Raw genomic sequence first — 25,695 nt, 5'->3', positions numbered from 1 at the left:
TGACCCACCGAAAACCACGCGAAAACCGCGGACAAGTTATAAATAAATAGAAAGTTGGTCTTTCTCCCTCCTCTACACGCGTAGATTTGGACATAACCCTCGGGAATTGCGAGTCTTGGAGACAAAAGTACCCGGTGACCTTCAGCAAGCAACTTGCTTACCATTATTTTTTTTGGAATCGATTCAGTAGGTCCAGTGAGGATCTCTATAACTCCCTTACAGACATTAACAATACAGGATGTCCCTATAAGTTAGGATCAAATAAAAAGTATTGATTCTCACTATGCAAATGCAATCACTTTCCTATGGGAACAACAATATCTAAATTCTCTAGAAATAACCACATATTATTTGACAAATTAATTACTGAAGATTTTTTTGGAAGATTAGAACTTTCTTTTTCCTGATCCATACTTTACAGGGATCCCTGTATAATTTTTAGCAAAAAATCTTAAACACAAACAATTTACTCTAGTTTATTGTATTATAAGTTCCTGTGCAAATAAATGAAATTGTATTTGAAGTAATTAATTATAAATATAATACAAGTTGGCGTCATGAGACGGGGTTACTGCACTAATTTACAATTGTGAGGAAAGAGGAAAATGATTCTTTCATAAACGACGATCTCAACGTCGCCCTTTGTTCATTCATTCCGTTCCTGGAAGACTAAAAGCGTAATATTAGGTATAACAATCGGAACACAATATTTATGTAATCATCCAGTAAACAAGTGGTACTTAAATCAGTCCTAATGCGTGGATTACGTTGAAAAGGCGTTACGCTTGAAAGCTTACGCACAATAACAATATACGAGTAGCAACGATATCTTTCATGTTTGTGGTTAAACAATATGTGCTATAAGTTTATGAAATATTACTGCAATCGTATTATGTATTTGTATTTTTGTCCTCGATTGTATTCTTAGTTTTGAATTTTCAGATAAGTAGTTCAAACTTGTCTGTAGTTTAATTGGGGGCTAAATTGATAAACGGATCGCATGTAAGTTCTGAGGGTAATAAGTAAGGAGTAGCGCGGAATATTTAATATTTTAACAGTTGATCGAAGAAAGTAATTTCCAATTGGCGTCCTTGGTCGCTAGTAAGCGAACGATTCACCCTTCGTACCTATAGCGCCTTAGCAACTGTAAGTGCTGATGACCTTGGTAGGGGGTAGCTTTCAGACTACTTTAACTACACTCGCGAGCAAAAGTATGAAATCACTTACATAAAATTGTTTCCACGCGATCTTGTGTACTAATGAATTTGTTAGTAACAAAAAAAGTGGCACCCTTTTAAAGATTAAACTTTTAACTTTAAATTGATACCTAATTCATTTAAATCACACCAGTATTTAAAAAGATAACCCGGCTGATGTGAAGAAGTAAGGAAATATATAAAATGTTTGATACGTCGCGAGTTGCGGCCTATTTACTCCCTATAAAAGCACGTGTTTTCGGATTTTTGCTTTCACACGTTGATCCATACACATCTCCGCTTCTTTTGACACTTTACCTGGGATTCTACACCTACAGAAGCAACACAAATCGTTGCACTATTGCAAGAAGAGCTCAGCCAGAGGGCTGTCGCACGTCAGCTCCACATAAGCCAGTCCTAGGTTTCGAATGTTTTAAGACGCTTTCGGGAGACTAGTGGCTTTATTTATTTAATATTTTAAACTTGAATACCCGAGACCAAGTTCTGAACAGCGCCGGTGCACATCGCAGAGGGATGACCGTTTTTTCATGTCAACCTCTCTGTCTGTCTGTTGCCGTCACACGGTATTTAAAACCATCTGACGTCGTTGGTAGAGTGATGGCCTTACACATTTTTATGCGTGTAAAAACTTGTGTGATTGATTTACGTGCCTACTCGTAAGTATTTACTTACATAATTATCAGGATGACATATTAGATGTACATTTTGAAAAGGAATTCCTTAGGCAATTAATGTCGGACGATATTGGTAGAGATTTCACAATTAATGTTTTTATTACAGTTAGGTATTGATAAATAATTGTTTTAGCTGACAATTGTTATGTTAACAAGATGCAACTGCGTTATGAAGTCATCGTTCTCTCGTAATTCAGCGAGCCGAGGGTCGTCGACAGTATCGTTCATTCGTTTCAGCCAAATTATGAGTCTACTACTACTACTATCTATACTCAAATTCAATTTTCAGAGCTCAACTATTATACATAGTATCGGGAATATCGGGTTCACATATCAATTAATTGTCTTATCCGTTTTTGCACGGTAATAGCACAGTCCTCTTTGCCTGTACCACTTGTACCTTTCCGTTACCGTTACTTTTCCGAAGGGGGTTTCCAGGTTCATAGTTCCGCATTCATTTTGGTTCTGTCACGGAAACGATGTTGGTACCTAGTACCTACGGCGCCGGGATGTAGATCAGAAGCGAGAGAAACGGTTGATTTGCTGAAGCTAAGGGAAGTTTGACCTAGACCGCTTTTAGTCCTCTACTTTTAGGCTCAGCTTGTCTATGTAGGCCTCTAGGCCATTATGAGGTCGGTGTCTCCAGGCCCTTCTTTCCCACTGGACGCTTTGGGTACGTGCCCAGAGCCTCCAAATCGGTAAATTTTTACCTTTTTTAGAGCAGGGCCTTCAGTGGGTTAAAGACGGCCCTGCCTGTGCTGGTCCCGATACGGCGATTGTGACTTTAGTTTCTGTGACTGCCAAGGTGTCAAGTCTTCCATCTCATTAAAATGCTCATTAGTTATTGTCTAACGCAACTTTCTTAAGGCACGGATTCGGTATATCGTGTAATCTTTGATTTGGGCATATAATAATCATATGCACGTAATATAATAACACGATTTCGAATTTAAAAGGTGATTTATTACTGGTACACAATTTAATATAAAAGTAAAAAATATATCTTATAAAGGTCCTAATTAACTTTCCACTGAGCTTTTACTGCATAAAAGGCTAATATGAACGATAAAATTATAAATTACACCTATGAAGTATAATAACTTTTACTTACCATATTACTCTTTTAATAGAAAATGCAAAATTATTGAGTCATTGCAATTTTTTAAAGCGGCTTTTTCTCGTAACTGTGCCGTACCTACGCGAGATTTTCTCTAATAACAAAATCATAAAGATAAAAATGTTTGATGAAATAAAGTATAGGTACTGTTGTACATATATTATTTAGAAAATAACAATAAAGAAAACAAAAAATGGCGAAAGTAAGCGAGGGGATATTATCAGAATTAGTATATTGAAGGAAAACTCGGGTTTGTTGATTGTTAACTAAGCCGGAACACAGTTAACTTTTTCTTTTATTATTAAGGTAATAATCTATTTTCAGTGATTCGTAATGATTTGATTGATAGATTGTATCAATCTTAGTATTGTTATAAAACAAATATAATAAGCGTGAACGAAGTGATTATTATTGAAACTATTCATGTAGGTAACGTCAGTTTTCAGCAAGATGTTTTTTTTTTCAATATTAATAATAAATGTGATCATATTCGATCTTTCCATAAAAAGTAATATTCATTACTATCTGAGATTACTATTTACAGTAGAGTTAATGCACGAATTCTTTTGCTTTCAGAATGTACCGCACATGGCCAAGTTCCGGTCCAAAAAAGGCCAGCTGCCTTTCGTGGAGCTCAATGGTGAAGAAATAGCTGACAGCACTTTCATCATCAAAGAGCTCTCTGAGAAATACAACAAGGATCTCGACGCTGGTAAGGCTTAATATTAGTACTTGAGCTATTTGTGCTAATGTAGTGTGGGGTCTAGCAGCAGCAGCAATTTGTTATATTGTACGGCCTGTGCAGCCTTCTTTTTATCATGTAATTATATCTGGTGCGCTGTAAACTAGGCGTAATTAGAATTTCATTCAAGAGTAGGTACACATGTATAAGCTTGCTTATAAATTGAACACAGTCAGATCACAGACGCCGATCTTGTTCTGGTATTACCTGATACAGATAGTACCTATAGGTTTTATGTATTGTGATGCGAGTTTTGTGCGTCACACATGTCATGGAAACTGCCCGATGACCTGATTTTTAAAAATATGAGGTTGCCGCGCATGTGCACTTGCAGCCGCCCGCTAAACTAGGCCTGACCAGATGACCCAATTGCCTACTATTACATTGTAGCACTGACAGCGGAGCAACGAGTGGTCGCGCACGCGATGATCTCCATGATCGAGAACCACCTGTCGTGGGTGATCCTGTGGTGGCGCGCCAAGTACCCGGACAGCGTCATCAAGGGCTACCAGGTCAACCTGCAGAGCGCCCTCAACACCCGCCTGCCCAACCCCATTCTGAACTTCTGCTACAAGTTCACATCTGGGCGCAAGGTCAGTTATTTTAAGCTTACTCTTGAAACTTTCTCGCTTTCAAAGTATTTTTATAACTCAAAGTAACTTTGCTGACTTATTACTTAACAGTGAATACCTACACAGTTATTATTCAATCGCCTTAGTTCTCTGTAAAGTATTTTATGTTTGAGTAATAGTAGAGTTCCGACTTTCCTTTATTATTCAGCAGGCGGCTTCTGTTGCAAGCATTTATTAGATATCTGATTTTATTATTTGCTATACATTTTCAAACATACATTTATATGTATTATGTGTTTTCTTACGCAAACTATGAAGGATGTTTTGAGGCATTATAATTTGGGCAGAGTACAGCTCTATTAAGACATTCGTCATCGTTGCATGTTATATGGTAATTTACAAGTATACATACCTGTATACTGTTGTTTTTCTCAATAAAAAAATACTTATTCGTAAATAGTCGGGGCAGTTCTAATTTCTATGTCTGATAAAAAAACTATCTGCACTCTAAACATAGTGCATGATATCAGTTTTTAGTAAAACAGTGTTAGTATATTAAAATCCTGAAATCGTCAAAAAATCTGAGTCTCGACTCCTAAAAAATGGTAGGTAGTTAATTAAACTTAAAATGAGTAATTGCTATTTAGTATAGTGCATCATATCCTATGTAGTGCGAAGTGGGTTACATAAGCCTCCATAAATCAATACAGCTACGATGCGTCACAGCAATAAATATCCAGGATTCAGGGGGCGGGGTTTGAGCTAGGTTTGTCCGGGCATCCCTGGATGCACTAGATGTGAGGTCAAAGGCCGCGAGGTGGTTGACTGGGCGCAGCGCGTGCGCCGTGCACCCTGCCGCCGCTGAGCGCCACGCGTCTGGGCGGCTTACCTGTTGCAGCGCTGAAAACTACTTTACAGTGCACGCCGCGTCTGCCCACTAAACTTACGTAACAGTGAAACATTGAGAAAGTAACTTTCATTTGTACAACTTAAAACGTTTCAAGTTGCTTTCCTGTTTTATTTATAGACGTACTGAATTCCAATTTACATTTTAGGGCATGAAGAAAGCAAAGGCCCACGGCATCGGCGTTCACAGCCAGGATGAGATCATTGAATTCGGAAAGAACGACCTCCGTGTCCTTTCCGATTATCTGTCCGACAGGCCATTCTTCTTTGGAGATGAACCCACACTGGTGCGTACACATACATTAGCCCTTTGTACAAATGGTATAATAGTTAAGTTGCTAATATTTTAATGTCATTCCATCAATCAACAGCTGGACGTGGTGGCGTTCTCGAATCTCGCACAACTGCAATTCATCGACAAGGATGTGTCCCATCCGCTGCGAGATGCGATGAACGAATCGTTCCCCAACCTGGTGGGGCTCGTGTCGCGTATCAAGGAGCGCGCGTTCACCGACTGGGAGGATATCTGCGCCACGCTGGACCTCAACGCGCACCTGCCCAAGCCCGTGAAGGAGGCCAAGGAGGCCAAGGACAAGGACAAGGAGGCCAAGGACAAGGACAAGGAGGGCACCGGCCCGGCCGAGAAGCAGCCGCTCCCGGAGGAACCCGAGAAGGGCAAGGTGAGCTAATGCAGACCTTTGTTGTTTCACTTACCATACACTTTCATTTGTAATGATAGCTTGAATCAATTTTATAGAGCTTCTGTTATATTAGTATATTGCTCGAAAAGTAATTTTAATCTAGTCTCAAACTACGAATGTGAAGTGTGAACAATTTGACCACAATCACACCTGATGTTAGATCAATTTCATATCATCCGTCACGAATAAAGTAACAGCCTGTTAAAACGTTCATAGTACTCGTATCATCATAATAATATCATTGTCATTTCCACGCAGGATTTGAACAAAGATGGACATGAGTCAAATAAGTTTTTATGTTTATTGTTGTTGATTTACTTACAAAAAACTTTCTAGCTAGTGGATATGTTACAGGAAATGTATGAATTCTAGGAATTCTATACTATTCCTAGGAAATGTATACAATTCCGAAGCTATTTAGGAAATGTATAAAATATTGCTTCACAGATTTTTTAATACGCACATATCCTAGGACATGTATACTTTTCCTAGGAATTTTATAGAATTCCAATATTGTATTAGGAAATGTATAAAACTAAGCGGCACAAGCGCGGTCGTGTGATAGGGTGCCCCTCAGTACGAATAAAATTTCATTTAGCCAAACCACATTGGCCGATAGGTACTTTTAACTCACAACTATTATTGTTTAACCTGAAAGTTGTTTTCGAACTATTATACTTCGGCTGAAAAAAATATTTGCCTATTGGCATACCTTTCGTTCGGCATCACGCATATTACGCTGAAGTATTGGAAAACCCTAATTTTAACATCTCTTTTATTAAACTATTATTGACATGAAGGTTTTATTACTCCTGTAGCTGGATAACAAAGTCTCGGTTAGGTTAGGTTAGACTTGCGACCTTACACATACAGAGCGGCCGCGGCGCGGTAGCGCCATTTAAGTTTCGGAGAAAAAAAAGAACTCTTAATTACATTTCCGATTGCTGTTTAGGAAATGTGTAAATTTCCTAGGAAATGTGTCTAATATAATTTACATCACACATTTCCGGGTGATTTTAGGACTTATACACAAATCCTAGGAATTGTATACAATGACGGATTTCATACATTTCCTGTAACAGATACATTGATAATATGGTGAATCGGAAAAATATACCTACAATTCGTGCTGTTACTTTTTCAGGGCGACGAGAAAGAGAAGGAGATGGAGAAGGAGCCGGAGGAGAAGGAGGACAAGGACGAGAAGGAGAAGTAAGCGCCGCGACGAGACACGAATGAATTCAATACCGTAATTTTACCATTTCAATTTTACACTAAGAGTCAGACTCGTAATAGATTCTGTATATTGTAAGCGTGTAAATCCATTTGTCTTTCCCGTTTCTTTCAGTTGTGGACGCCCATGCGTCCTTTAACTATTATTGTTCTTTTGTTTTATTTTGACATTTATATAAATTGCTTGGTGTCGTGTCGTAAATTGTATATTTGTATCAGAAGAGTGAGGCCGGAGCAGATCGCCGGAATTCGGTTTTAAACAATCTTAACAGACAGACGATTGTATTTTATGGATTACTTTAATGCTTTTTATGATATTATTCACGTAAATGTTTGTTTTAACTTTTATTCAAAATTAATGAAGTAATATCAGATAAGTAATTTTGGTCATTAAGGTACTTACAGGATTAATGAATAGATATACATGTATTCACATAAATTAAATAGTTTTAACTAAGGATACCTTAATATTAACATTCATATGTATTACATTGTATGGTTACGAACAGATTTCTCCGTGATTCAACATTTTAATCAATTTAATGTAATTCGTAGTTAGGGAGCGTCACATGACTAAGTGTTAGTATCATACTCGTATAGGTATTACAGTTTATGAGAATAGTACATCACTCACCGACATTTCAAAATTAATAGCGCCCAACGTAATTTTAAATGAAATTTGCTACAAAAATTTAAGTCTAGTATAAATTAGTACCAATTTGGCTGAAGTTAGTAGATTAATAGAGAAGAAAGTATTAACGCAATTGTCTAAAGCAAAGCTCGCTCACATGTAACATAGAAAGAGCTGGCGTGTGATTAGACTGTTTTGAGATTCTTGTACTTTATTGGTTTTTACAAATGAAATTTACAATTTACAATTTTTGATAAACGAAAAGCCTGGAAGACTGTTTTTCAAGTTATTATGTAATTCATAGTCCATAAAATTTTGATATTGTATTAATTGTTAAGGTTAGGAAAATTGTACTCTTTATATTGTCAAAATTAACATCCCCTTTAACATAATGACAGCTTCGCCGAGTCCAGGCGTCCGCGCACATTGCATCGTGCCGCGCTGTCCAGTGAAAATGCACACATTTTCATGAGTCTTCGTCATTCCAGCTTAAGAACTACTCATATAACTCAATTGCTGCATTTATTTTAACGCATACATGTTTTTAAATTAGTTTCGTATGGTCTGAGCACAATGTATGTTACTTTACAATACTCAAAACTAAGACTGCTTTTGTCAATATTCACGGAGATTAATTAATAGTTTCGACTGAATTAGGAGAGGCCATTTTTTAAATTAAAATAACCCTAAATTAAAATAGGGCGTTAGTCACTGAAACAGGCTTATTACTCTAATATTATGTAGATATTAATAACATAGCGCACCATTTATTACATGTATCTTGATTGGACTTTGTGTTGCTAACATCTGTGAGCGTAGTGGTATCGAACAGTGAAGAGCTTCGCGGGACCTTTGCTTGAAGCTTGCTAGGTTGTAAAGAAGTCGGTCGTTGTTCATGCGGTGATTGATAAAGGGCGTTTTGGATTTAGCATGATACACATTTCGAACGATATAATATTAGCGTTATCAATCATATTATGATAATCGTAAGATATGTTAGTAGACAGACGTAGCGCTCGCGCGTTACGCTTAGGGTTAGGCAGAGGGCGAGGCCAGAGGATCGCTCGTAGTTGTAATACCAGTAATATAAAAACTAAAATAGGAAGAACTATTATTTGACGTATGAATTTTAATTTTGATTCTAGGGGAATGGTTGACTTCGTCCCTCCCGACAACTGCTGACCATCACTGCCATTAGTCTCAGATGTAAGGAATTAAGAATAAGGAAGTAAATAGTTTAGGAAATATGGATGTTCTGTACACGGGCTCATACATAGGCGCGGAGAACTCCTGTTGCGTCGTTCGTGCTACAGATACTGACCGCAATGAATAATAACGTACCTATATAGTGCACATTACAATAGTTTTTGTATCATCGCTATTAGATTCAGGAGGCCAGCATCAGACCGCTATCTTGTACTCGAGCCTGTTTCAGTGCATTGCGACATCGCACTCATTGCCGGGAACCATTCTCATGAAAGTGTTGTCATCACGCGAGCTTCTGACGTATTCAATGGAAATGGTCGTCATCCAGGATGTTGCTGAATACGGAAAATAACAGTCGCAGGCCGTTACTTAGGGCTAGTTAAGGTTCAGACTAGACTTACAAGAACAAGACACTACACCAACTCATACATAACCGACCGCCACCTAATTGGGGCCAAGAAAGCTACACTGATGGGCCTGTTACGTTTTTATTGTGAATTGGTTCTGTATTTTATACCGTTTATGTTAATTGATTATATTCATCCATATTTAATTTTATTGTTCTTTATTTTCTCACCCGATTATTTTTTACGTAACATGACATTAAATTCCATCTTGATGTGTTGTTGTAAGTTAGCACTATATATTATACAAATTAATCATAAATACTGCTAATGTTAATTGTAAGAATTTCAAGTATGTTCATATTATTAGTGACGTAGAAAACAATTTTAAGGAAACGATCTGTTATGTTCTCATTTAAAAATAGTATGATATTCCATAATTCATAATAGTAATTGTGGTTTTCAATTATTGTGTCAATGATATTTAAAAATAAGTAATATTCATCTAGATATTAAATGTAAGCCATTATTGTACCGATTAAACATAAAACTGAGCTTTCTGGACACATTGTTCTCGTAAGGATATCAGTGTAATATTCTGTCGCCATTAAAGTATGTATCAACAATAATATTAGAGACTGAGACGTACTTCGACTTGGTTTTCAAAATGAAACCGACTCGGAGTCCCGATCAGGATGGTTTAATTTTCCGTCTTCCCTTCCCTTCTTAATAAGATGCTGACACGTCAAACCTACCTATACGATCGAGTCGAGGGACAGGGACAAGGCACTAATAATATCTAGGTTCCTGCTATGTCTCGTGGGAACACTTGTCTCCAGTGGGTCTAGCTAGACAAAAGTGCACTTTATAATCGCAAACCAGTCGTAAAGTGGTCGAAAGGACTTTTTGTATGTATGGAGTTTTGATGGATTCGGTTTTCGATTCGATCAAAAAGTGCAACTTTTCTAGGGGGGCTGAAATGTCAACATCAGGAGACTTCGGTAAAAGCCTCTTTCACTTGTACACCAGCATGTAGTGTGCAATGTAGTGATACAAACGCGCGCATGTAGCGTTATAAAAAAAAGGGCTTGTAGCGTTACAAACGCGCATGTAGCGTTACAAACGCACGGATGTAGCGTTACCTAGCTTTCAAATGAGACTAAAGAACTTGTAGAGAAAAACAAATCGCAAAAGATTAAGTTTTCGTTTGATGAAGGGTAAAAAAAGTTCAATTTTTTAGGCTTTTCGACCAACCAACTTACCTAAAATGCCATGAAAAAAGTTCAGGCTCTTATTTAAACCATTTGGTGAGAAATTAATGTGATCCTAATCCTGATCTAAATAATAAATGGTTATTTATAAGACTTTTTTTTGCTTCTTGAATCAATAAAAATTGTGGAAGGAAAAAATAAGACATATTTCACTAAGAGTGACATCTAACTACTAGTTTCATGAACATCACGTTCTTTGCGAGACTAGCTAGTAGGTAGCTACCGAACTTAGGTACATGTTGGATTCAGATTGTGACTGTACTCGTAGCTCGTAGGTAAGAATTGATTTATGGACACATTTCAGGCTTTTTACAGTCATCTTTTTTCTTGTAACTTAACAAAGAGAGATGCTAATGAATACCTAGTTTACATCATAATTATTTTTATGCGATAAATTATTTATGAATTAAGTTCTCCACCACCACAACGACCTCTGTACGCCGTGAATGGTAATATAAACTAACGAAATGGCCTAATCGTGTCTCGTCCACACATAGGTAATAGAGGGCAGGATGATAGATCTCGTTCTTTACGATTCTACAAGATGGAAGATAAATATTCTTATCTCTATGGATAGATTTCTGTTAAAAATAAGTGTGGAAATACTGGTAGACTGTTAACATATTTTTACAAGGCAGTTACAAAAAAATAATGCGCAGATAGAGTAATAAAGCTCCATTGGTAGATAGGTATCTAGGTAGGTACTTACCTACTTTTTTATAAAAGTGTGTTGGCACTACTTTAAATAAAAAAGCTGCCGGGAACTAAATAAATTATTATTTATTAGGTATACGAGTATTTTAAACTTATGGGTTATTCCCTCCGAAAGGCAGCTAATTTGGATGAAGAAAAATAAAATCGTTCCGGCTAAAAAGTTGTAGAGCTTTTCTATGTTATTTCCAGTTTCAGTTACTTAGTTGCTACGAGTATTGCTACTAAGTGAGCGAACTGAAGAATTGTAAATAAAAGCTGTAGGTAAAAGGTTTAAACAGCGATCGATTTGGTGGTGGCGAATAGAAATAGATGACTAATAAGTAGGTAGATAGGCCTACTTATGATATCTGTATGTTACTTTAAGGAAGTAGATACCGTAGGATCCCACTTATAAATGCTCGACAGTAGTTGCTTTAGGCAGAAATATTGATGGATGGAAGTAATTAATTACACTGAAATCCAATTTCGATGATGGCCAGCTTAATGATGTTAAAAATGGCTAGCGCGAGTATTAAATTATCTCTGGATTGGAGGTATCGCGGTCTGTCCTGTTTCCGTTATGTCGAACGTCGATGTTGCACATTATAGGTCAGGTTTGATAAAACCGCGTCATGTATTTTTTTTTAATTATTAGTAATTTGTTATTGCACAAATTACTAATAGTTCTGTTAGCCCCTCGTACTAAGCTTATATTATGCTTGTGTCAAGTCACGAGTGAGCTCACCACAATATTAGACGAACCGAACCCGCGTTCCCCGGATCACGAGTCGGCCCTTCACCGTTCGGCTATCGTGGCTTCACTAAATTAAATTACATCAATTGATACCGAATGAACATTTTCTATTGTTTCTCCCAGAAAGTTAAAATCCCGATAATAATTACATAATAAACCAACGGTACATAAATATAAGAGGCATATTAGATGCAGGTATGAATTCTGACATCAAGCCGAGTAAAATGTAGAGCTAATTCAACAAGTTACTCAAATGCAATGTGTTTTAAAAACTATCTTCGAAATGAATTTTCAATTTCATAACGAATGGATTGAAGTAGGCATGTATTTGTATTATTCGCGTCCTTGACAAGTTGACATCACTTGCGAGGACTGCGAGGTGCGATGCATTGTACGCCCGCTTGCGCCAGGCGGGCTCTAAACTTTTAATTAATATTGCTTGTAAGAGGACAGAGCGAAAACTGTAGACACCTTAAGAGCGTTGTAGCAAAAAGTTGGCGTTCGAATTTTAGGTTTTTATTGCTTGACGTCGCGTAGTGAGTGCGCAAACTGCATTTATCTGTACAATTTCAACGCTGCGTCGACCAAACGATCTTAATCCGTAGTTGTATCGTACCTAAGACAGTACATCATACATAATAATAAAGAAATAATGTATAATTTACCTATTTGATTTTTTCTCAGATCAGACTTTTAGCAAAATCAAGTTACGTAATTAATGTATTTTTTACACTAGTAAATCCCGCGACAAGTTTTTAATCTTTAAATTGAGTAAAGTAATAAGTTGATGGGTTTGAAAGAATTTATGTTTTATTTTATTCTTTTTACAGCATCAAAAGCTTGTTTATGAAAAATATTTACTATTTAAATTTTACTTTTGACATTTTAGTTTTTGTGATGCGGGATGGNAAAAACGTATGATAATTACGATGATATAAGTCAAAAGAAGCTATAACAATAAATTATATGACTAAAATCATTTCGAAATCTGCTAAATTCTCGATTTCTGCATGAAAAATGTGACAACGCTCTTAACGTGCTTTCAAATTGATATGAGTAAGTTTCTGAACTAGTTATACGCCTTTCTTACTTTACTGGATGATTATGGCAGTGTAACGTAGAAACTTGTTAGCATTGAAAAGCTTTTTTCTTTGAAAAAGCTTTTTTCTTTGAAAAAAGCTTCAGTAGAGAGTAGCGAGTTCATTAACAAATGAAGCGGTCACCAAGACATATTGTGAGATTACGTGCACAATATGGAGTCAAATTTCATTAATTCTTAGTCGGGTACTCTTGTCAGAGTGGTCGTGGTTGGCGTGGTTGCGATGACGAGGTACACGGTGGAGTGTTCGATGTCATCTCCGAGGGTAGCTCACATGGCGATGTGCTTCCATTTCTGTCGGTTAGAGGCGTCGCGTCTGATCATCACTTACCATCGGGTGATATACAGGCCAAGAGCTTCCTCGTTGTTGATAAAAAAAAAAGTACACTGGACCATGGTGGACTCAGTAGCTTTTGTGATGGCGTCTATCCAGCTGGTTGGAATTGAACCCGGGACCTCTCGGAATAGTAGTCCGTTGTGAACCACTACACCCAGTGGCGGGGCAACAACTAAATTTGATGTGGGCAAGACAGATTTCGCGAGGCCCTGTTCTATGGCGACCTGAAGACGGATTTTATAAAATAAAAAAAATACAAAAAAACAATTAACACTGCCAAGTTTTTATTCATAAAAATACAAATTAGATTAATAAGTATTAAACGAAAAATTACAAATCGTTAATATAAAGGTGGAGATATACATTTCTTAAAGTGTATCTTAAAAAACATTAGATTTCTTTATTAAAGGAACAGAAATTTCCTGCTTTTAATCTACTGTGTTTTAACGTTACTAAATTCCTTAACCCTTAAGTAACACCGTGGGGTATTTTTTTACCCCAGGCGCATAAAAATTGACATATCTTTTTTTCTAGCGTAGCTAGTGCAATGTCGTTTTGTGTATTCTCAATGCAGAGTGTGCGCTTCAAGCTCGTAGACGCGGGATGTGAAAAAAATCATCCGTTTGGCTTTTACAGGTGGGTGGGGCAGAAATTTACCCCAGGGTGTTAGTCATGCATACTCTAATTTATCATCACCTAACATGTTATTAATAGGTTTTTACAACATTGAAACAAAATGAGTAAATATTTATATGACGATTAAGTAGCATGTTGTCTCTAGAATGCAGAGAGATAATTAGAGCTTGATTTACATGATACTTTTCGAACTTTGAAGACATCCCCTCAGAACAGAGCGTTCATAAATTCGACACAGAAATAGGGCTCAAACGTGATAATTACGTAGTGATTCAGTGTGTCTGATGTGTTGCGAAAAAAATAATTTGTAATAAAATAAATAAAAAATATTTTTAAATATATTTTCATAATTTTATAAAAAAAAGTTTTTTTTTATTTTGCTTTATTATAAAGCCAGAAATTTTCGTTTTCTTTCATTTTGTGTTTAAAATATGCATAAAACATCTATTTAATGTCCGATTAGTGTAAGTTTTTGGTTCCCACAATAACTTTCCAAGATTTTTCTAGAAGACCATTGTGGAGACTATTGGTTGCCAATGACAAATTATTTGTTTTTTGTTATGATTGATTTAAGGTGTTTCTTTACGCTAGATAGACGTTCTTTTAAAGAAATCGTATAATTCAGTAAGTCCATTAATACATTGTAAATCACAAAATTAAATTTATTTTAAATATTTACNTTGCAAAAAATCAATTATTTATTCAATAGTTTCGTAAAATGTTTTTGAGTTATACATCTTGAGGTTCATAATATATGTAAGTACGAAGGACTCCCTATAATATTAATCGTATCGATACGCGCAGGTCATTTGCACACGCAGATATGTCGAAAACGGTAAGTGATACGGCAAAAATAATGGAATTTTGGGGACATTCCAGAGGAGAATGAATTCCGGCAGTACAAACGTTATGTATCAAAGAATTTGCGATATTCTGGAAAATCAACTGTAAACATCGTATAGTCCCGATTAATCGGGAAGTTTTTGCGATTTGCCATTAGGCAAGATGCCACCAAACCAGAATCACATCCATAACAAATAATATACTTTGCAGAGTCACACCCATCCAGAGTCGCACCCATTACGGCTTATTTTTGTTTTATTCTCGCTTTAAACATTTTTGAGTCGCGAGGCCCCTTGTACCGCGAGGCCGTAGGCGGTGGCCCACATCGCCCACGCTTAACGCCGCCTCTGACTACACCAAACTATATTTCTATTCTAATTCTATAATAGAGTCATGTCCCGATAGATAGAGTGAGGTCCCGAATCTATTCAATAAGGTAACTTCAATTCCTTGTTTTTAATGTGTTTGAGTGTAGGTAGGTGATGTATGCAGACGACGCGCGACTTGAGGACTTAATGGAGCTTAACACTTGGTATACGTTTTAGTTTTACTACAGTACGAGTAAGTAGAGTTAATTGAGGACATAACGTGTGGTCGCAGATGACACGACGAGACACGGGTGTCGGGATAAGTAAATTATTACTTACTTATTTAAGAAATTTTTATTTCATTTGAACCGGAAAAATATTTCGAGAGAATTGCTGTCGACTTTATTACGCTTATTATTTTGATATTCATTTTCCAATAGTTACGTGCCCGCCGCTGGCGATTTTCAATAATGAGCAGGCATGTGCTACGTTAATGGAGCCATGACTAGAGCGGAACTTCCACTTTTTAACCCTTTTCGTTGATTTCGGGACGTAACAGAAATAGAGTGATTTACCCACCTACTTATAACATATAATTGAAAATAGTACTGTAGTGAAAATTTCAGTAATCTGGCCTGTTTAGGCGCTTTAACTTTGACAAACGTAAAAAATCTATCAAACTCCATACACAAAGCACCGGTTATTGTTATTGCTACGGTTAAAATAAGGTGGTGCAACTCAACGTAAGTATTGGCTAGTTTTCATTATCCTTTTTGCTGTCTGATTTAATTAAGCTAAGACTGCAACTGAAAGCACGTTAACACATTTCGATAGAGTCAAACCTACATTATGTTTATTTTTTGTTTCCTAAATAAATTAATTTGGATTTTGATTTTTTAAGTCTGTAGAAGAAGATAAGAGGTTGCTAAATAGCCTGTTTTTATTAGGTGAATCTAACTTACAGCATAGAAGTATTCAGCCAGTTTAAAAATATAAACCACAGTTTACAGATAACTAACAATAATATAAACTACTTACTATGTATTTTTTCTTATTGTATTGTAAGTATGATCTCATCAATACAGGAATTCCAGTTGCTAGCATCTGCACATCAAGCTTAAAAGTTGTGTGATTTCGCAACAAAATGTCGTTAATCTGTAATCCGATGTTCCATCGCATCGGCCGTACCATCAAAGTTATTGACTCGTTACTTATACTCGTATGTATAGCCGGTACACTCTTTTAAGCTCGTGCTGTGAAACTGGCTGAATTTCAATATTTCGTCCAACCTAGGTTTGAGTTGGAATCGAGTTTTGAACGTCGTTTCCCGATAGTAATAGTTCGTAAGTATACAAATCCAAGCGCTGACCAGTATTATATAACTTTCGTATTACCTAGTTGAAGAGGTATCTAACTAAGGGGTAGGTACTCAGATTTAATAAATTGTTGTTTTTTTAATTTCATAAATATACCCAACCCATGTTTTTACTGGGAATTCAGACCAGAAACTACGAATCGAGAACCTAATTCTTTTAACCGTACCACGAAGACATATTTTTAGCAACCCATTATACGAAAACCAAAACTCATAGCCCTAGGTAAGTAGGTAGGTACTTACTTTAACACAGAATGCCGATGTTGTTATATAGAAACTATAGAATTTTGGGGAACTTGTCACGGAATGCGATTTCTTGGAGACAATCAACAGGTAGAGGAAAAACAGCGAGTACTTACCCAGTGGAGCTGAAATGTAGGGGAAAATAGCGGTACCTATTGTTACGCCGTCTACTTACATCAATTGATCAAAACGAATGAATGAAAATGAAGCGGCAGACGCACGTAGATAAACTATTGGGAAAAGAAATCGTTAAATAAAAAGTAAACATTTTTGCGACATGCAGCAAAATTGTCGTTGATAAAAAACCAAATTAATGAAATTCAGCAATTCTTTTTGTATTGTTTTCAGAAATCATCGAATGAATCAATAGAATGTTTCAGTACCTCTAGTACGAAAAACTTTCGAGTTCGTTTCGTTTGCGTATTCAAAGTGTCATCGAAAAATTTTGTATGAAAAATTAAACAGCGCCCCCTATATTATAGCCGCCCTAGGGGGCGCTGTTTAATTTTTCATACAAAATTTTTCGATGACACTTTGAATACGCAACGAAACGAACTCGAAAGTTTTTTCTACTAGAGGTACAGTAAACGCTCTTGTTACGTTGCGAATGACCGCTAACTTGTCAAGCAATAAATTAATATCTCAATAGGTACATACGAGTACAATTGATTTGTCATGAATTGACCTGAAAATTCATCTTGAACGATCCTTTGTAGGCGAGCTTAGCAGTAAATGCTAGTCGATACTATTTTTAACAAACCACTCGGCCTGATGGAGTTAGAATCAATCAAAGACTGCCAGCAGACTGATAGCCTGAAAATATTGCAGTGAAACGCTGCAGGGTGCATTTTCTTACTACAAATTACTCATTTTGTTTATTCAAGTTCTTCAGATTTTATTTCATTTGAATGGCTGTCAATTAGGTTGTAGTAGATTAAGGGCTGCTTTTTCAATCATCGGATAACTTTTAACTGAAGAATAAGTTTGGCATATTGACAGTTTCAGTATGGGGAATATGTCAAAATGACAAGTTTATTTTTCAGTTAAAAATTAACTGATGATTGAAAAATCAGCCCTAAAAAGATAATTTAGGGAAGTACGAGTAGGTAAATGTAAGTAATCAGATGGGAGCATCTAGCGTAAGTAGATTTACCTATATTTATATCAAAATGGCATAACAGAAGTAAAATGAATATAAAAACGATACCCAGGTTAAAATAAAGCGCAATTCGGCAAATTCTTCCATTTAAAAATATATGAATAGTTTTTTGTGTTACTGAGTTACTGAAAACCAACTCATGTGTGCTGCAGCCTTTTTATTCAATCGAGCCGTCAAAATCTCAAGAATGTCTCTACAGATGTACCTACCTACTACATAAGTACGCTTTATTTATTGTGCATGGTTAGAGTTCAAATGATCAATGTATTGAATGCAAGCGGGATTCTTACTTTTAAAGTAAGAAGAAAACCAAAAGATCTCACATAGAGCTTTATTTAAATATTAATTAAGTACAGAGCATGGAATGAGAGCATTCATTCGCGTCTTGAATGGTATTTGAAACAACAAATTTTCTTAGGTAAGCATGAGTAAATTTCTTACAGTTGTTACACTTGTTAGCACTAAACTTCTCTATCGTGTGGATTGAAATAACTTGGTGTTTGACTTTATGAGCCGCCATACAGGCATCCCAGATGGCACGACCGGGCCGACGACGGTTTTAGCGCTGCATCCGAAGCATGCTCAACTAACACAAATGTGTAGATTGAATAAACGCAAACTCAATCAATAAACTTCACGTTAACACATTGTCGCTTCCCCCTGATTTTAATATCTGATAGGAACCGATGAATTGAACTAAATGGAGGAAAAAAATATCGTATGAATAGAACGGCCGTAGCGCATTTATTTAAAGCCTAATAAAATACTTTTTTAGAGAGCTTTTATTCTTTAATACCTTAAAATTGTACCTATTTCGATTCGGAAATGCATTTAGATGTGCATATTCAACTAACAGCCGGAATATTTGCGAGAATATAATATTGATAGTGTGTAAAGCTTTCCTGAAACCGTTTCCCTTTAGTACAATTACGCGGCTATTAGGTAATCGTGTTTCGGATATTAGATAGATAGTAATAACTAAGCATATAATTGATGTAACTAAATGCCCATGAACGGCGCCGAGGATTACGAGCGCCGGCTAGAGAGTAATTAGCTTAGCCGGATAATTATTAGGTATGCAAATTGTAGATGCATATGAGTGGATCAAATTGTGCCGCGCTCGTACAGGCGAAGAGGTATGTGATAAACAAAGGAGAATGAATTTATCTCATATCACAAAATAACACCAATACTACCGTAATGTAGAGTTTGTTAATTGAAAATTTACATAATATGATATTATAACTTCTCGTATGTTTAAACTAGGGTTTCTTACATAGGTTCATAAGACTGTACCTAATTCTACTCCACACACAAAATTTCTATGTTTAGCTAGAAATTGCTCACTAATCACTTAATAGGTATTAACTACTTATGTTTCTTCTGACTGGTGATTTCGACGAATACCTACTCGTACGATAATTAATTTTGTTGTTAATAAAATATTTCCAGCCGTATTTTTTGTCTAGAGTGTTAATAATGAGTTATACCTAATACTTTTGAAATAAAAGTTGAACAAAGTACGCATACCTACACTTGACTGAAAAGTATTCTTATTACGTAAGTACACGAGTATCTTATTGCGAGTAGGTAGTTCACTTTTACAGTTTGATACTGATTCTGATGTGACATTGTGACTACACACGGAAAAATAACATTTTGACATGTAAGCGCACTTAAAACTCGCTCTATTATTATGAGTGATTTATATTTTTCAGCATCACAGCAATTGGTTTTGTTTCGACACATTCACTTGGTAAGATGGAGTTCAATTGGCAATTGACCGGTTTCTGAAATAAACTGATTTATAAAAGTGATTAAATAATGTTCTTTCCAGTGCTGATGATGCGCTCGGACTTGCGACGAAATGAGTCAACAACTTTTTTGATCAGATTCAATTGTTTTGTATGGAATCCAGTGGCTGATGAAGTCAAACGATATGTGGCTATTATTTAAATTACCTCTTACTACAAGTACGATTACACCTAAGTTTGGTAATTACTTATTTCAATTTCTCATTTATACTTCTGCACTTTAATAAAGCTTACTATCGAAATATAATCTACCTAACCCCCATACCTAATCTGAAATATGAAAAAAAAAGAACTTTGTAATTTTCGAATTCATTACAGACAAACAATAAAAAAAATATTCTTGCGACTCTAAATTGAAGTCCTTAATTTTTCAGCCCATATTGAGAGCCATATCGGTACAATACCACTTATATATATATTAATTGGTTATTGGTACTTTACAAGATGTACGAACTAGCGATTCCTGTAATAAGAACGCAATAATACAGGCTAGTGTAGCACTACTCACTTATCTCTTTATTGGAAACACGAGTTATTAACAATTAAACGAACTTACCTTGTTAATCGCGATACACTAGCATAAAGGCGGCGATACACTTGCCTGTAAAATGGACCAGTAGGTTGCATGCTGGTTAATGGCATTTGCAAGTAACTGATGCTATGAGGATGAACTGAATGCAATTTATATCATTGCATGCCTGTGTATTCAACTTAAAAAAAAACGAATGTTGTGCCAATTAATTATTCTGTGGTTGTGCAATCTACTCGCTTGCCAGATAGAGGCAATGCTACACATGACATTAGTGGCACATGCAAGGAACTGAAATTTTCTGAAATGCAAGTGTAGGTATAAAACGGAACGGTAGCTTGCATACTTTTTAGCGGCAAATACCTACAATGTGTATAAACTAGCATGAAAGTGTCTTTGCATGTAAAAAATTGAAAATCATAACTCGCTTGTCAGATACAGGCACATATGCCAGTTAGCGTATACACATGGCACGTGCAAGAAAGTGGTATAGTTCTTGCAACTCACGAATGCGCGTGAGCTTTACTTGTGTATGACGTGTACATGCACATAACGATAGTGTAATGTTGGTAATGTCTATCAAAACTTTTGAAAAACGAACAGTAGCGAGCCACCACACATGTATAGCTCACTCGCCTTCGTGAATTGCAATAACTATATGCAAGTGTACCAGTTACGGGCGTGTGTATCCGCCTTAAGTACTGAATTGAATAGAAGCGTCGCCTGGCGATCGGAGTAAACGTTTCTTTGATCCAGAGAATCCGATTTAAGTGCGATTGAATGAAATTGCAATAAGAGGGTACTTTTAATTACAAGTATTGCAAGAAAATGCTACTTAAAATAAGCTTAAAAGGTTAAAATTAGAAATTTCATATCATTGCACCTGAAACAGGCTATAGACAATATTCTGTAAAACCTTTGGGTCATAATATACCTATTAACTACGAAATCTTTAGATCGATCTTTAGTATCGAAAAAATGGATCCTATTACTTAGTTAGTAAAGTGACTTAAACTTTAAGAACTTTTAGTTTTAGTTCGAAACTTTTAGTTGTCATTATTAATATTGGCACAGCTTCGTTATCAAACAAATTTCTACTTCAAACGAAAATCGTTTAATGGTCTACTAAGCTTTATAGGTACTTTAGAGTACTTAACAATACTGAACTTACTTTACAATTCCGCAGGTAGGTAGGTACGTGCTTACTTCATATTGACTGCGTCTTAGAACTAATTTACGAGAACTTTTGGTATGCTTACCAAAAATCACCTTTAATATGTAGGTACCCTATAATAGACCAGAGGATGACGTGTAACTGCTTCTTCTTGTAGTAAGACAATTAAGACACAATTATTGAACAGAAAACCATCAATCTAGAGAACTAGGTAGGTATATGGCACTTGTAAGAATATGATTAGATTATTTTTATGTAGTGAACGTTTTTTGTTCGTGCTGGTAACGCGCAATACATATTTACTAATTAGGTTTAGTAACTTTTGAAGCCTAATTAATTTGTATAAAAACTTAGATTAAAGAGTATAGGATAAAGGTAAATATTTTGTATTAGCTTTGCCTAGTACAAGCTCAAGTTACACAGGTTAACCAACCAATTCAGAAACTGAACTTGGAAAACAATAGACTCTACATTTTTAAAACAATATTTTTCATTAGATTACAATTTAAAACATTAAATGAACCGTTGAAAATAGCCCTGTCATTTTTACACAAACCCATAATATCTTTTTTTTTATGTGATAGGAGGCAAAATATCTAGAAAAATATATTCTTTCTAATTTTCACGTTGCTTTTCTGTTCACAATTATAAGTAGCTTTTTTTCAGAACTTGTTTTACGGCTCAAAAACGACCCTTGGGGCTATGGGCTACGGAAACAGGTTTCAGAACCCACTGAGCGAAAATAGAAAATTAATAATAGACTTCAACTTTTTCCCGGAAAAGAAATTATATCAAATTCGGTATAAGTACATAGTGATATGTTGACCACTAGGTAAAGTTTCATCACAAATTCCCCTAAGGACACGAATATAAGAATTTATAAACTTAAAAGGCTTGGCTATTTACTGCCCTTCAATATGTTTTTATATCAATGCCTCCAATACAAAAATATATTGAAGGGCAGAGAATATTTTACTGAGGGTCTTCTCAGACGGTACTGAGAGTACTAAGGTAAGTGCCCCCTACTTCGGTATATTAAGGCTCTTACGAATTTAACAATTTATTTAAAAATAACCAAGCATGATATCAGTATGAAAGCTTTTGTATGCTAAACTTTGGTCTTTTGACAGTAACTTAATATATAAATTGTAGTTATATTGTTTGAACTTTTTTTAATATTAATTGTTCTGCGGACTTCTTGTATGGATCCTGTTTCGTGATAGAATTTTGCTCTGTTTCTAAGTTCGTGAACTCATGTCCCCTATTTCGGGATAAAGTTTTACGCATCGAGTTAGGATATTTTAATATTGATTAAGGGTTGAATAAATTTAAAAACGATAGTATAAATTTAGAATAAAAGAATTTTGTGAAATTGACGACATTACTTACCTACCTGAAATATTCATAAGAAATAATGTGAGTCTGTCTAGCTAGGTAGGTACGTACCTTCGTATAAAGTTTTGATTTATTATTCTAACAACATATAATCATCAGAAATGTAGGGGGGCCTTACCCCCCCCCCTAACCTTCGTAGTCATAAAATTTAGATTTTTTATTTCTAACGATATGTGAAAATATTCATACAAGTCTAAGTTTAAAAAATGAGAGGGGAGGGGACTAACCCCCCACCCCTGGAGCTGCTTCAAGTGAGGGTAGTCCCCCCCCCTAAAAATAGCCCCATATACGCCAATGACTCATAATAAAAATTAATTAATTTATTACTTACGTACTTACCGTATTAAAAACTAAAAAATATGTCTGATGTTATGTGTCATACAAGTACCTAACACTATACATTTATATATCACGAACTTGGGAAAAAGTAAGAATAATTACGGTTCCTTGTTTCGTGATACTGATTATTCCAAATTCCCCAAGTAAAATTCATGGATTATTGTCAAATTGTGTCAATTAACTATTATCTATCCCATATAAAATACAAATAAACCAAGAAAAATAAAACGAATCGAATTAAAACCAAAATTACGCTGGTAGTACTTATGCTAATTTATCTTAAAATTGGTCATTTATGTGAACTTCAAACTCGTGTCATATAAATTCTAGTGAACGAAACATATACCGAATTTAGATCATGAGAAACTTAAATAAATGTATTATTTGTTTCATAACTTACATTTCAATTATCATAAATAATTATTTAAAAACCAAGCATCAAAATATTATCCATAATATCCTTGATTCGGTAGTATCACGAAACAGGGGACACCCGAAAAATAATATGTACGCTATTTCGTGAGTCAAATAATCGCAATTTTAAAGGAATTCTACGTTTTCATATAACTTTTTTCTAAGCCAAATCAATTGTCAAGGAACACATGAAACCACTATTACAAGTTTTATGCAAATGGACGTTTCTTCGCCTTTCTATAAGCTTAAGAAGTTGGAGCGCTAACCTTACGGTGAGAGCAACATTTTCACGCCGCACGGCTGTTTTTGGCTCTCTGAGAGTTTGAAGCTTCGTATTGCTCTCATTTTTGGCGCCACAATGTTGGTACTTGGTTTTTTAGATAGCTTAAATAATAGAGTTTTTGTAGTAATAAAGAATTTTTATAAATAATATTCCATTTGCTTATTATTTGAGCTAGAAAAAAAACTTACGAACTTACGTACTATCACGAACTAGTAGCCGTTTACCTTAATGCCTTTAGTGTAGGTAGGGTATTACTCTGTGGAGTGTTTCAATAGCCCCATCAAGTAATGTAGACGTCTACGTCAGGCATCGTTATCTGCTAGATATTCCCCGCGATTTGTTGTTACAATAGTAGCTGAGATTGAAGGATGCATATAGGAACATTAAGAACAGCACACAATACTGGGACTGGAGATATTGTGTAGACGTGTACTGCACAAGGGTACCAAGAGCACTTGCTTTGGACACAATACCGGTTTGATGCTAATATTAACTTTCTTGTGCAACATGGTTTTATAGTCATCTAGCTGTACCTACTTAGGTAGCGATTTGAGCCGGCCGTGGAGGCGAATTTCAATAAGAGACCTTTGCCCAGTTCGGAAACTCATAACGCTAAGTGACTGACTTACTTTGAACTTATAAATTACTCTCTCACCTACGCAGTGAACGATGCTTTGTAGATTTTTTATTATAAGCACAATCAATCATACTTTTCTTCAGTTTAAAGGTAGGAACATTTCCATTGAGATTTGTAAAAATGAATATTTAAAGCTTTCGAAGCTACTAACGGACGGCGTTCTTAATTCTTAATAAGTTACGATTGTTTGTACTCCACGATCAACTCGATGAGACGCTCTTTGGTTAATGCTAACAATAACGTTGATATCAGTGGTCCTCTTAACCCGTATGACATAGGGGTCACAATCGTGCTGTGCGCTATCTTTCGTGGAAGCAGGGCCGAGCATCTGGCGGGCTGCGTTCGCAACGCAAGCAGCGCTCGGCGGCGCTCCCGTCACTCCAACGCGCGGCCCGCACGGCGCCACTCGCCAGTCGCAGTCGGCAGCACGCGGCGTGAGCGCTCGCCCTCCGACCTCCGTACGCGACCCACCAAACTTTCCCACTACTTCCAGAACCACTTTTAAACTTCTCCTCCACCATTCCCCCTCAATTCCAACATGAGGCCTATATACTTTTTTAAGTTTTTACTACTTTTCAACTTCTCAACTTTAAGTTTTGCCCAATCCGTACCTTGTCCCCCGAAATGCAAGTGCGTCCGGAACAACGTGCGCTGCCTCCAGCAAGACCTGGTCGCCGTCCCGAGGGTGCCCAGCGACACTCACGCGCTGTAAGTATTGTTGAACTTTCCGCGGTTTGTTGTATCCGTCCGCGCCTATTTTTAACGTCTTGTTTGCATGGCATTATAAATAAATGTAGAAGCTCGTCCGACGAAAGCGAACTAACATGAAAGTTTATGTTGCAAAAGCGGCTTGTTCAGGCCTATAATAATTTACTTTCAAACGTTGATTTCAAAACTTACCGAGGGAACACGCTGTGCGAAAATGTTGGATAGGTAATCCGAAGTGAACTTTTAGTTCTTTCTTATTGTTCCGCGCTAAAATCTATGCTATTTTCTGTAGTGACGGCGGTCCGAAGCCCATTCATAAGAGTATTTTTTAATATAGAATT

General features: G+C 36.2%; 2 protein-coding genes across 2 annotated transcripts in view; both read left to right on the top strand.

Annotated features, from left to right (window-relative positions):
- The window catches only part of fax (failed axon connections), a 31,877-nt gene extending 21,905 nt beyond the window's left edge, over positions 1-9,972 (top strand). Inside the window, exons 2-6 of the mRNA XM_028313116.1 lie at positions 3,585-3,720; positions 4,141-4,343; positions 5,378-5,515; positions 5,600-5,908; positions 7,074-9,972. Of these exons, the coding sequence (XP_028168917.1) occupies positions 3,585-3,720; positions 4,141-4,343; positions 5,378-5,515; positions 5,600-5,908; positions 7,074-7,145 (858 nt within the window). The 3' untranslated portion in view covers positions 7,146-9,972. The remainder of the gene's footprint in view (positions 1-3,584; positions 3,721-4,140; positions 4,344-5,377; positions 5,516-5,599; positions 5,909-7,073) is intronic.
- A 15,062-nt stretch (positions 9,973-25,034) lies between these two features.
- LOC114358935 (peroxidasin) overlaps positions 25,035-25,695 on the top strand; it is a 54,255-nt gene continuing 53,594 nt past the window's right edge. The window contains exon 1 of the mRNA XM_028313117.1: positions 25,035-25,354. Coding sequence (XP_028168918.1) covers positions 25,185-25,354 — 170 coding nt within the window. The 5' untranslated portion in view covers positions 25,035-25,184. The remainder of the gene's footprint in view (positions 25,355-25,695) is intronic.

Source organism: Ostrinia furnacalis, unplaced genomic scaffold (assembly GCF_004193835.3).
Source record: "Ostrinia furnacalis isolate ACB-3 unplaced genomic scaffold, ASM419383v2 OfSCF4153, whole genome shotgun sequence".
In the NCBI taxonomy this organism is placed as follows: Eukaryota; Metazoa; Arthropoda; class Insecta; order Lepidoptera; family Crambidae; genus Ostrinia; species Ostrinia furnacalis.
This window is presented reverse-complemented; position numbering and strand designations above follow the sequence as displayed.